The sequence below is a fragment of the Cyprinus carpio genome, unplaced genomic scaffold, assembly GCF_018340385.1.
Source record: "Cyprinus carpio isolate SPL01 unplaced genomic scaffold, ASM1834038v1 S000006811, whole genome shotgun sequence".
Classification (NCBI taxonomy): Eukaryota; Metazoa; Chordata; class Actinopteri; order Cypriniformes; family Cyprinidae; genus Cyprinus; species Cyprinus carpio.
The window spans coordinates 480,018-494,229 of NW_024879397.1; the positions used below are offsets into that span (position 1 = coordinate 480,018).

Below are 14,212 nucleotides of genomic sequence, written 5' to 3' on the forward strand. Positions count from 1 at the left end.
TCTTTAGCTTTTGCTGGTTTGCGTGGCACACGCACATTTGTTTAGTAAGTCTACAATTAGACTCGCTTAGTAGAATTCTGGTAATGAAAATGTGCGCCTTGAATTCATCCAGTCGTGTTAAAATGATCACTCAAACGATTTGTCATGACGTCTCTGCTTATAGGATTAATTTTTTTTTTTAGACATGAAAAATAATTTACTTTTAAGCAGCATATTTGTTCAGTGATAACTATGGGGAAAAAAAGATAGTCGTAACGGTCTTATCAAGTAAACTACTGACACATGGTTTTATCTGAAAACAAGATAATAATTTTGTGACTGTTACAGATACAAATACTGGTTACATGAAAATTTAAACTATGTAATGCCACATAATTATAAAGTTTTGAACAGTTAACGTATTCTTATGTAATTGTTGCATTAGGGTATTAATTAGTTGATTAATAAACGTTTATTGATAAAAACTATTTAATGTTCTATTCATTTACAGTAGCATGAACACACGAGTAGTCGAGTTAACTGCGAGTATTTTTTAAAATAAGTAAATCGACTAGCAGAAATCCAGTCGGCGTGGAACCCCTCCTGAAGTACAGTTGTTTCCTTCAAGAATAGTGATATAAAAACACCCGCAATCAAATATAACCAGGGTGTCTAATCAAGACAGCGTTTGTGAGCAGAGCGCTGCTTGTGTCCAGCCGTTACCGGGGAAACCTCAAACTCTGACCACCAATAAGCGTGTAAGTCTGTGGGAAACACTGGGCCTACGGATGCACTGAAATGAAAATTCTTGGCGAAGAGCTGAAGCCGAACAAAATGAAACAGCCTGGGCCAAAGGCACAGTATACCCACACACAGTTTTTCAAAATTTTTCCCCCATGTCAAAGTTTCCCCCTTTTTTTTTTTTTCTTCTTTTCACCACTGCATTAATTTAAATTGACAAAATGTGCTTTTTATGGTTTTCTCCTGATTTTCAAATAAAAAAAATTAACAAACCAAACAATGTTAAAAATATTTTATTGCATTATAATATATAATATAATATTAACATTCTAAGCAGACATTATAACAACCAAAGCCACAATTTATCGTAAAATTAATAAAACAAAAAATACTAGTTCAAGTTAGTTAACACTAATATTTTGGGCCATTTTTGAGGACGTAATATAGGCCATGTATTTTTTACTGTACAAATAAAAGTCACTGCCTTGCTGAGCAGAAGATAATTCTTTTAAAACCTAATATTACAGATCCCAATTTTAACACTATGTGTGAATGTTATAATAAATGTATTACTAGAGCTGTTGTAGAGTAATTATTATTATATCATATTAGTGTCTTATTTTTTTAGTTTTTTTACAGAACGACAGTAAAAAACACACTACTATCATTATGAATGTTGATGGAGTGGTTGCTTTTTCTCTGCTTTTATTTGGCAGAAACCCGCAGGAAGATCTCAGTGGCTTCTTTTTTTGTTGACAACAGCAGATTTATAAATGATTGTCATTACGAATTTGGGGGAAGATGTTGTCGCACATATCACATGCTTAAAAAAAAAAAATTAATGTGACTGAGCAACTTGACGAGTAACAAGTTAAGCGGCAGTTTTTCCTTGCGCATTTGGACTTTGAACCCTGGTGCCCGAGCTCATGCAGCGCTGCTAAGAAATAACATGCAATTCGTGCTTGCATTAGAAAATATAACATCTGCAGTTTATGTACTAATTGGTTGAGGTAATTGTCATGATTTCAATCATGCAGTACAGTTAACCTAGCCACCTCTCTATCTCATCGGAGACGTGATGCAGCACTTAGTCTCTTGCTGGTTGGTGGCTCATGCTTGTAATAATTTCTGCGTCCCTTTCTCTGATAGTTTTAAATACTTTCACACTGCCGACATGTTTAGTGGGTGGCCTCTATTTGATCGCGTTAGTTTAGGCATTGTTCGTTCGGTAGATATTATTCGGCCTTTTTGCTTATTCGAAACACCAAAAGAGATTTTTTTTTTATATTTTTGGCTGAATAATTTTGGTTTCCGAATATTCTGTGCATCCCTACACTGGCCTATGCTATAAATAAATTCAACTGTATAACATGCGTGTCACTGCAATTCATGTTATAATGTTAGAGATTACAGAACAAATTGCACAATTATCGGGATTTGCATGGAGCAAAGGTTCTGTGCAAGTCCTCGTCGCTCAAAATTCCAGGGTCTGAATCCGGCTCAAATTGATAATGGCAATATTTACGACATCCTTAATCTATACCAGAGAAGCCTAAAATTACTGCTTTGGGCAAATGGGCGGGGCAGTACTAAAACACTGTCTAAGCTGTCTCGCCAATCACACAACACATTGGGGACAGCCAACCAATCACAACACATTACCGTTTTTCGGAAGGCGGGCCTTCATCAAACCTGGAACTAATCCAGCCGTTTGTGCCAGGCTGGGGAGAAAGAAAGGTATTTATAATAGGGCTGCACCCCGATAAATCACATGCGATATTTAATTGTGCATCTTGTCAGTAAAGCTGGTTCTGTAATCACCGGTAAATCTCAATCACCTGCACCACTTCACATGGAACAGCATTAACTACACCGGGGCCGTTCGTTTTGTGCAGCTTGTCAGTAAACAACGGCTCTGTGTGGTTAATTAAAATTGCTGCCCATGTGAAAGTGCACAGGTGATGGAGATTTACCGCTGATTACAGAACCGGCTTTACTGACAAGATGCACATTAAAATCGCATGCAATTTTATCGTGCAGCCCTAATATTATAATACTGTATCCACGAATATCCACGAACAGCAAGCATGAGAGGCATGTTCTAGTACTCCCCCAAACAAAACTCAAGCCTGGTAAAAGAAGCCATAATAGGGACCCTTTAAAGTAACCTAATGTTAGTGTAATCGGTTAACAAAGACATCGTAAAACCTGTATTTGGCAAGATACCAGTTAGTATGTCGTGTAATGTTTTTAACACAATGGGAAACGTAGGCTAATTAACGTGATCACAATTTAATAAAAAACATTAGGCAGAATGATGATTTAATTTTCCACAGTTATTCAAACTACAAATATATATAAGAAAAGTGAGCAAGAAACATTTACAGTAACCACACGGAGCTTTTTGAAACTCTTCAATTATTCACTGTTTTGAAGGAAAAAAAAATCCCATTTTAACTTAATTTTTATTGTACTAAAATCAATAATTTTTTAAAAATGTTACAGTGAATTTAGGCATCACAGATTTTGTAAGTACGACCCAAAAAACGGATATTATTTTGAGGTTTGCTGAAGATGGGCATTCAACAGTGTGTAAATTATTAATGTGAGCATTAGTGATTGCAAAAAAAATAACACAAATGTGTTAGTAACACAAAACAAAAATCAGCATACAACAATTTACTATCCAATATCAACAGTTAATAATGAATGAAAATCCTCTAATCTCGGTCAATACCTGATTCTATCATGCATTTTTCAGTGCAGATTGTTGGATCCTGGTACAAAGTAATAAAGCTTTGCCAGGGCTCTAGACTTACTGTTTTTGCACTGGTGCGCCTAAATTTTCTAAAATTTTGACCGCACTGCATTTAACACCGCATTTCACCTTTTTGTCAAAAAAAATAAAAATAAAATTAAAAAAAATAATATAATCGCGGTCCATATAGGACAATATTGACTTGTCATTTGAATCATTTGAACGGTAGCCTAAATGAGGTTAACTAAGAAGTCTATGGTCAACAAAGTTCTTTATTGAAGCACAATTCTACAAGAAAGGTAACTTACTGAAAAAGTGGTAGTGCTTCACTGAGCTGAAATTTAAACTTAAAACATCTCAAAATAAATGAAATAAAAAGAAAATCTAAATTAAGTGTTTTTAAGTAATGACTAAGCAGCCAGTGGCAGACAGTGAACCTATGTTTGATCAATTTAAGCCTTCTCAAATCATCACCAATCTGCTTTGTGGCAAGCTTAAGCCTATTGCGTGTATTTGAACGTGAGACACTGTTCAGGTGCGCTGCCAGCATTACATTAAAATTTACATTTTTAATCATTTAGCAGACGCTTTATGTCCAAAGTGACTTACAAATGAGAACAATAGAAGCAATCAGATCAAAAAGAGAGACAACAATGGTTAGACAAGTGCCTATGACAAGTCTCAGTTAGTCTAGTACAGAACACGTAGCCGTTTTTTTTTTTTTTTTTTTTTTGAATATGATAGATAAGAAAAGGTAAAGTACTAGTATTAGTGGTTAAGTGCAGGCCGAAAAAGATGGAGTCTTTAGATGTTTTTGAAATGAGTGGGGGGTAAAGACTCAGCTGTTTGAATTGAGATCGGGAGGTCATTCCACCAGCTGGGCACAGTCCAGGAAAAGGTCTGTGAGAGTGATTTTGAACCTCTTTGGGATGGCACCACAAGGGGCATCGTTCACTTGCAGAGCGCAAACTTCTGGAGGGCGCATAAGATTGAATAATGAGCTTAGGGTATGTTGGTGCAGGTGCCCAGTGGTCTCTCCGTCTTGTAGGCAAGCATCAGTACCTTGAATTTGAATTTGATGCAAGCGGATACTGGTAGCCAGTGTAACCTGATGAGGAGCGGAGGAGTAAGTAACGTGAGCTGTTTTTGACTCATTGCAGACAACCCTTGCTGCTGCATTCTGGAGTAGTTGCAGGGGCTTGATTAGTACATGCAGGAAGGCCCGCCAGGGAGAGCATTACAATAGTCTGGAGAGAACAAGAGCCGTGGACAAGCGAGGTGGGTCGGACAAGAACAACTTCTTGGACAAGAAGTTGCCTGTCGTGCTAACGCTCTTGCAACCACGGTTAGCCCAGCTTCCTCGATGTGTTGTTTCCACCAGCGTTGCAATTTTGTTTCATCACTAATTGAGGATGTCTAAAATATTAAAAAGAAAGGAGAAGTCTTCAAATAGGAGGGAGGACAGTCCCCCGCATCGGACGTATGAACATGAAAATTGGCCCGAAGCCCTTTTTTTTGGATATGTGTGAAGGGGCAAGGAAAGAGACATTTTACTTGCCTAACAGGACAAGGTAACCTGGCAACAAAAACACTAATTAGGGAAGCACCAAAATTTGGTGAGAATGATTGATTAAATGACTTTCAGTGTAAACGGTGACCTGATAATGGATTAATGATTGACGTATCAAGGCTGCGTCAGTTGAGGCTTGTGGGACCTATCTGAATCAGGAGAAATCAAAACTAAGACGCACCAGTACACAGAAAAAGAAACAAACATGAACAAAAATACTGCAGCAGTAGAAAAAAAATTGTAAAAAATACTCTATAACATTTGATTATGATAAGTCAAATTCACACGACCAAGCACCAGCACGATTGGCAAATGTGACATTGATTTTATACAGCAGTAGTTCTCAAAACTAATAGTATTATGATTAACCGAACTTTTTTAGACACATTACTGACGACCGTCTTTTTTGCAAGCGGGAAAATAGTTCTAAGCAAAGCCCACCAGCACAACAGTTGCGCATTATCTGAGCAACACACACAGCAGTGATGTCACTACTGAATGATTTAGCATTTTTTGGAGCGAATTTTGAGTCAATGATTCACGTGAGCCATTCATAAAAGACAGTATTGTTTTAAACGACTTTGCTGCCACCTACTGGTGGTTTGGTTTCATATTTAAAAAGTATCATTGCATTTTTCCAACATTTCATATGTTATGTAAAGGAAAAAAAAAAAACATCTAATCTATAAAATAATATTATTTATGCATTTGCAATTTTCCTGTGTAAATGCATGTTAAGGAACCTTTTATCTTCATTAAAGCTTTAAAGTCGGAGAGTAAATACATTAAATGTCACTTTCGAGTGCAGATGCTTCAGGTGTTTCGTCTTCTTTGTGGAAAGATGAAGTTTGTTGATGTCTGACTTGTCATTTGAATGGTAACTATGCGGCATACAGAGTCCCATAATTAATTAATGAATGAATGTATCAATAAACTTTTAAGAATTTGACGTCAATTGATGACACATACGATTAGTAAGGTTAGGAAAATAATTGCCCTTTATAAAGTTAAAAAGTGTCCTAGAAATCACAATTTAAGAAGCAAATACCACACAATATGCGTTGATTAAAGTAAGACCTGATAGGGCACTGATGAGACTATAGCTTCAGAATGTATTACATTTACACCAAAAAAAAAGAAAAAAAAAGAAAAAGTAAAATAAGCTCTTTTTTTGCCGCCCCGAGAGAATTACGGTCTTTTACTCTGACAAATGAATTATGACTAATTTACTTGTCCAAAGGGACAAGCACAACACGTCAACGGCTTAATGTCGAGCCCTTGCGGGGATAGTAGTTTATGCTATGACTTAACATATGACTGTCTTTGGCAGAGGTCAACTCTGGCCACACTACAAAGATGGCAATCACCTCATTAAGAAAAAGCAAAATCAACACTCACTCTTTTCAGGAATGTTGAGACGATATTTCAGACGAGAATTCTCCTCCCGCAACGTCCCAGCTGTGAAAGATGTGAAGTTCAGCTCCTGTGGATCTCTCAGGCCTCTCGATTTCAATCTTGAAGCAACTTAATTTCTCGCTTCCTGGATGCCGTAAATTAAAAACCACCAAAAAACTGAAGTAGGCCAAGGACAAACCATCCTTTTAACATCACAGACACTGCCATACCTTAGTTACAAGGAAATACTTCAGAAGTTCAAACTAACAATGGCATGAATGGGTTTGTCTATAATTATCACCATCACCATGAAGCTATATGATTGGTTTTTATTTATACAGAAGCAGGCATGTGATCAGCTAGAGACAAAAAAGAAGGACAAAATCTGACTCCATTTGGCGAGCACTCATTACATCAAAATATATTTTAGCACAGGAAAAGATAATTTTCTGATAGTGTAAAAATACATACTGTACTGTACAAAAAATAAAATCAGCAGCGCATTTAATAAGCATGACAACAATATTTGATTGTTGAAATAACTATCTCTGCTCATGTCAAGGTGCGGTGGATTTAGGGTTGATCAAAAGAAAGTTTTAAAAAAAAAAAAACATGTATTGTGAAATATTATCAGCACAATACGAAGAAAAGTTTGTCAATTTTTTTAGATTATATAAATGTAATGTTATTCCCTGTAATTGGCAAAGCTGATTTTTTTCGGACGCCATTCCACTGCGAATATGGGCGGGAACATATATACATCAGGGGGTTCCTCAAATCTTGAACCCTGGAGGGCAATGCACCTGCAGAGTTTAGCTCCAACGTCATGATCAAACTCGCCTACCTGGGGGTATTATTCTCAGAAAGCAGGGTTATGTGACATAACTTTCACTTGTGGGTATGAAAGTTTAGAAGATCTCTAAACAGCAACCGAGCATAACCTCAACTTTCGGTTCCAAAAACGGAGTTTAGTTAGTTAGGTTAACTTTCAGGGTATGTTAGTAGTCATTAGCAAACGTACTCTATGGAACTTAACTCACTGCTCCGGAGCAAGTATATGTTCGCAGGGTTAATTTCACTGTCAGGCGAGCCTTCAGTCGGGGGGCAGAAGACAGACAGAGATAGGTAATAGTTTAGTATAATTATATTATTCTAATATATTTATTTTTTTGTATTGGCAATATATAAAGACCTGTTATCTAATATCTAATATGAAAGGTATAAAACACTTATGACAAGGTAATGTTTAACATATATCGATTTATTCATTTTATTTATTTACATGTTAGATTATCTGCACACCAGGAGGAGGGGCTGGCATTTTCTATAATGTCTAAATTCTAAATCATCAAAATACATATCGTGATATGATCTAGGAAATATATAATTCGCATAAAACCAAACAATATAATCACATTCTCAAGGATTGAAATAGGAAAAAGGGAAAAAATAAAAATGATTGCACAGCCATCATTTAGGTGGCGATATGCACTAAGCATGTAAACACCCACTAATGAACAAAAGGAAGAAGAAGAAAAAGCAGCTTGGCGCCTTTTCTTAGCGTCCGTTTCTATAGTGACTCGTGCGATTCATCGCTCTGTTGAGAATGTCTTGAGTCTTAACCAGGAACATACTCATGAGCCCATTTGATAATGAACTTACTCAACCCGAGACGCCTGTTTTTTTTGGAACCACAGATACTTTCGGAGTAAGCAAGGTTATGGGGGGGTTAATCAACCGAGAGTTCAGGGTTTAGTTCACAGTAAGTTACACGCCCTCCTGCTTTCTGGAATACACCCCTGGTGATTTTCTAATGTAACCTGAATGCATTGATTAGCTATGGGCTCAGGTGTGTTTGATTAGGGGGTTTTAGAGCTAACCTCTGCAGGAAAGTGGATCTCGTGGGCCAGATTTGAGGATCCCTGGTATATATCATCAGGCTACCAAGGGTTTCCCTCAGTTATCACAAACATGGATTCCGAAATGTGCTTGTACTGTCTTTTGAAAGCGTTTATTATATTGTACTCTCGCATATATATATATTATATATATATATATATATTATATAGATATATATATATATATTATATATATATAGATATATATTATATATATAATATATATATATATTATATATATATATATAATCATAAAATTCAAGGCCATTGATGTTTGCATACAAAAACCACCACTGGCTCCTGCACCCCTTTACCTAAATTCATTACTTCAGACTTATGTGCCCTCTCTAGAATGCTTTGCATTCTGCAAGTTGACACGTCGCTTGATTGTGCCATCCCAAAGAAAAAAAAAAAAAAAAAAAAAAAACTAAACAAAGTCACTTTTACGGACTTTTTAAATTAAATGTTCCCTCCTGTGGGAATGACCTGCCCAACTCAATCCGAAGCAGCTGAAGGTCCTTAGCCATCTTCAAGAATCGGCTTTAAAACACATCTCTTCCATCTTTATTTGACCCTCTAACCTTTTGCACTCACTATTTTAATTCTATTTAAAAAAAAAAAAAATCTAACTACCTTTCTAAATCTATTTTGTATTTTCTATACTATTTTCTTTTAATTTATCATACATTATAAAAAAAAAAAAGACCTCTAACACTAGCTTGGCTCTATTCTTTTTCTATTATATATAGTTTTCTTTTTTTATTTATTATATTTTATGTAAAAGCCCTTGCTACGTATATGCATTATGGCTAACTGAGGACTTGTTAGGAGCAGCTTATATATCATTGCTCTTTTGTTGTTTTTGTAATTGCTTCCCAATTGTCCCTCATGTAAGTCGCTTTGGAATAAAAGCGTACTGAAAAAAAAACATGATAAAAGTGTTTGCATTTACAAATGCTACCACCCCTGTTCTGTTTCCATGACCACATGCAATCCCTGACCACATGCAAATTTTTTTTATTTGATTGTTATAATCTTTAAAGATGTATTATATAAACTCGGATGCTGCGTCGCATGGAGCTTGCATTTCCGGTCAGAGGCATTCGCATGCATTAGAATGCAGGGCTCCAAACTGCGATCTTCAATCATAAATATTAATTTGCGACGGCCGTTTTTGCTGAGGTGCCATTGGCGGACTACCGCCGAAAGCTCCTCAGGAGTAACCGTAAAAAAAGGTTTTAAGGCAGAAGATGATTTGCTGTCTGATAGCAGCGGCCCCGGTCTGTGATAAAACAAAACTCTGGACGAAGGTTAATACACACAACTACACCGAGGTGTGGACTGCCGCGTGTGTTCAGCCGAGATCGGCCCATAGATAGAAAAGGCAGCCGTCTGTCCATCCAGCAGTGTTTTGTGAGAGGGTCGGTCGGCGCGGCTCTGGCCCCTTATCGTTCTCACCGATGCCGAAGACTGAAACAGACGCATTTTCAGCCCGAATCAGCCCGAGTGTGATTGCTATCTGTATATATATTTAAATCGTCTAACTTCAAAATTTGAATGTAATGGACTTTTTTCCCTGAAGTGTTTTGCGATCAAATCTTTTGTTATATATTAAACTGAGACGATGTGACACATTAAAAGTTTTTAGTGGATAGTTTTCAAAACAGTCCTAATCTCTCCCGCACATCAGTGCTGAACGCACAACAGTCTTGATTAAACGCAGCTCGACTGTGGCAGCGAGAGAGAAAAATTACGGAGACGTAAAGAAGGGAAAGTGCCGAAAATACAGCGTCTATTTCGTGCACAACTTGACAACAAACTAGAACAGGTAAGCCTGTCAGCTTTGTGGATAGTGGCAATATCGTTAAACAATTTCTCATTTATATTAATTCCTAATATGGCTTCTTCTAAACAAGATCTTGGTCCTGTGTTATTTTAAATGCAGGTGAGCTTCATTATTTGAAAGTGCAAACTGCCAGCCAGTATCCGCAAAAAGCTCTGTGTGCTTGTAACTTTTTAATAAAATAGTACCCAGCTTTAAAATTATTCCGAATTCATAACAAAAGTTCACACAATACAGTTGGGTTTGGTCTGCTCTTAATGGAAGCAGACCGCGGTCCGGCTTTAAGCGCCTCAGTTCAAGGGCAAGTGAACCCTTTTATCTTTTCTCCTTTACTATTATAGGACATAATGAACATGAATTTAACATCAAAAGGTTAGGGACTATAGTATAAGAGATCCTACAGTACAACTTACTGAAATGTCTCATGTAGGAGGAGCCAAGCAACCTCAGTGGTCAAGTGATGCTTATGCTCCATGATACTGGGTACAGATTCTGTGAAATGAACACATCTTTGTGACTGTAGATTTTTCAAGCTGGAAAAGACAGTTAGTTTCCCACTTTAAGTGAACCTTATTCCCCAGGTCATCTACAAGATGGATTAAAATGCTGATAAAGTCCAGGAAAAGATGATACATAAACACTGGAGCAGTATGATGAAATGTTGAAATGAAAATAATATAATAACGTTGTTAAAATAAATGAAACCCCAGTTTATTTCTGTGGAACCGTTAAAAAAATTATTTGTCTCCCTAAGGTTTTTTTCTTATTAGGAGCCAATTGGCTCCCTACCTACGATTTGTTGTGGTTGGAGCACTTGGCAATGGGAGTCAATGGAAAGAAGAGTGCAGTGTGACCCCCGCCGCCCTTTACACTCCAGTTTTTCAGTGTTTCATACATATTCTTTTAGAAATCCATTACAATTGTATTTTGACTCTCAAGAAACATTTTCTGATTATTATCAATGGTGAAAACAATTTTGCGGCTTAAATTAATTTTGTGTGGAAATGATGCACTTGTATTTTTTAGGATTTTTTTGATAAATATAAAGTTTAATGACACAGCAATTTATTTTAATTTATCAAATATATAAATTTGTTAATGCAATTTATTAAATAGAAATCTTGGTTTAAAGGTCTTAACTCACTTGTTTGGGTCACTTGTATGCATGATGAATAAAATGTAATTTCTCTCGTCTTTTAAATTTTATTAGAAATGATTGAGTAGGATCAGATTTCCACCCAAAAATATTTGAGCAGCAAAACTGTTTGTAACTTTGATAAATCAAGAAATGTTTAGTGAGGAGGCAAAATAACTGTAATGAGTTCTAAAAGATCATGTTGACACTGAAAACCTGAGATAATAAGAAGAAAAATTATGCTTTGCATTGGGCAGGAATAACATTTACATTTTATAATATTTTTAAATTGAAACTTGGACGACGAGAAATGTTTCTGGAGCAGCATATTAGCAATGAATTCTTAAAGGATTTATGTGACACTGAAACTTCTTTGGTAAACAGCAAACAGATTTTATAAACGTTGCGTTCCCAAAATGCAAAGCGCGTCACACTACAGCCTATTATATAATTGTACAGCACAACCGTTTGTGATTTGTTATGGACAGCAATATAATTCATAAAAAGTTCACCAGGTCGAGTGAGTAGTTAAAACGTTTTCAGCGTTCGATTTATGGCTAGGGTTCTTGGCGCTTTGATATGGCAAGCCCAAAGGGGTCCAAATTACGCCTATGAATTAAAACGCGTTTACATACAAAAACGCTGTTTTTTTACGGCGTTTTTTTCTTAAAAACGGTAATTAGCACCTTCAATACGCCTGTCCTGACAGCAGACGCAGTATAACAAATGTGCGTAAACCATAAAAAACTCGTTAAAAAAAAGGTGTTTTAGTGTTTGTAAAAAGCGGCCGCTTTTTAAAACGCCGTCGGGCTTGCCAACAGGACGCCGTAACAAACGCCGTTTCTGGAATGCACAAAAGCGCGCGTTATTTTACGGCGTTTTCATTGTATAATAATTGAGTCACGCCTGCTGATTTCCACAGCCAGTAATATTGAACTGTTTCTCATTCCAATCATTGCCGAACAGAAACCAGACCAGACTAATGTTACCACAGAGCGGTTTAAGAGGCAGACCGTGCATGTGAACTGATAGGAATTTATAAGTCACTTGTTTTGTATAGTTTAATCTCTACAAACATTGAAACAATAGGCCGGATCCACATCTTTAATCCTACGTTAATGGAATGTCGTAATGATTTACACATTTATAAACCCCCCGAGTTTCGAGCCCCGCTTCCAAACTGAGTCTGGTATACAGGGAGTTTATTTGCTGTTTAACAAAACAAATATACGGTGAGGCACTGCTTTCCAACACATAAAATGTTTGTGTTTTTTTTCGGCCCAGCGGGATAATAAAGGAGTTGGGCAGTTAAAACGACATATTTTTTTGGTTTGTTTTTGTTGTTCTCGTAATAACGAGATGTTAAGTTCATTAATATGCATATGTTCCTGTTCTCAACACACATGTCATTAAAAACAATATGATTTTCCCCGTTATGTAGATTAACAAGATGTGAGCAAGCTACGCGATTGTCCGAGCTGCTGTCCCGCCGAGGTTGGTCTGACATAAAAGGAGCAATCCTGCACGCTACTGAAATGATAAGAAACAACGGTTTTAAATGTATTGTAATATTTTACTGTAACGTCATGGTGATAGGAGTAAATCGCCAAGCTTACTACGGTTCTGTCCATTAAAGCAGAATAAGAGTTCATCTGATGTACGGCTCTGGCAAAATTAAGTCACCACTCATGCGTTTCTTCATATTGTTGGGCTGGTGCGACTATATTTCTTTGGCAACTATCAATCTCATATAAAGAGCAACCACACGGCCGCTTCTCGGGTTCGGCAGCGCCTAATGCTTCTTATACTGCCATTGTCCTCGCCGCCACCACCCACGTCCAGCACGCGTATTCCTTACAAATAGCATGGAATATACCCCAGGCCCAAAGATTCTATCGGACACACGGCTCGATCTAGGTAAAGATAGCAATGTCTAGTCAATAATATATAAGAAGCGGACTAAAAATGGGCCTAATTGCGCGCCCACGCAAGTGAAAGAAATATTAAAGAATTATTCTACGCTTAATTTGTTTTTCCCCACAAAAAAAAAAAAAAAAAAAACCCATCTAGCTTAATGTCATTTTTTCCGTTGTCTAAAACAAAACGAAACAACAAAAATAATACTAATAATAATTAGTAAAATCAACACCGTTTGTTTCACTCAAATAAATAATAATAAAACAAAAAACATTTTTTTTAAACAGCAAGAGCAGAAGTGCATGTGGGTGACTTCATACAATTGCACGTGCATCTGTCAGTGCTGCTATGTATTGTTAGCTAAACTTTTAAAGGCTCAAATGAAATTAAACTAAAATTTTAAATAAAAATAAACACAATTCGATTAGATGCACAAACTTAAAAAACTGAAAAATAATTAGATGCTGCCATCGCCAACAAAAGTTAAATTACTTAACTAAATACAGTACGTTCTAAACAACAACAAAAAGGACATAAATATTCTGTCCAAATACAGAGTTGTAAACAGTATTTGCGCCGCAAAAATACGTCGGTTGTTGATAACAAACGCCATCAAAAAACGTTTCTGCGAAACTAAGTCACTGACACCGGCCTTTGACGGCGGGTTAAGTGTGTAATAAAACGCCGTTTTTTATACTGCATTCATGTTGCACCTATGACTGCGTAAAAAAAACGCCGTTTGGTTTGCAACAGAGCGCAGCTCATTTACGGCGTTTTGCTTAATAGGATAATGAGCCACCCCTCCCACTGATTTCTACAAGCCAGTACTGTTTTTGGAACAGTTTTAACCCAATCGGCCAATTGTTTCTTTAGTATATTCCGGGTTCCAAATTATTGTATATTTGCCTGTTTAAGTTTTATTTTCAGCAAATCTGAGTCGTGAGACTCTGATTCGAATTGTTTCTGAGATCAATGG

The 14,212-nt window shown here is 36.7% G+C and overlaps 1 protein-coding gene across 1 annotated transcript in view; it reads right to left on the reverse strand.

Moving 5' to 3' along the window:
- Positions 1-8,868, reverse strand: part of rars1 (arginyl-tRNA synthetase 1) — a 118,711-nt gene extending 109,843 nt beyond the window's left edge. Inside the window, 2 exon segments of the mRNA XM_042756205.1 lie at positions 6,443-6,550; positions 8,828-8,868. Coding sequence (XP_042612139.1) covers positions 6,443-6,550; positions 8,828-8,868 — 149 coding nt within the window.
- Between the last annotated feature and the right edge of the window lie 5,344 nt (positions 8,869-14,212).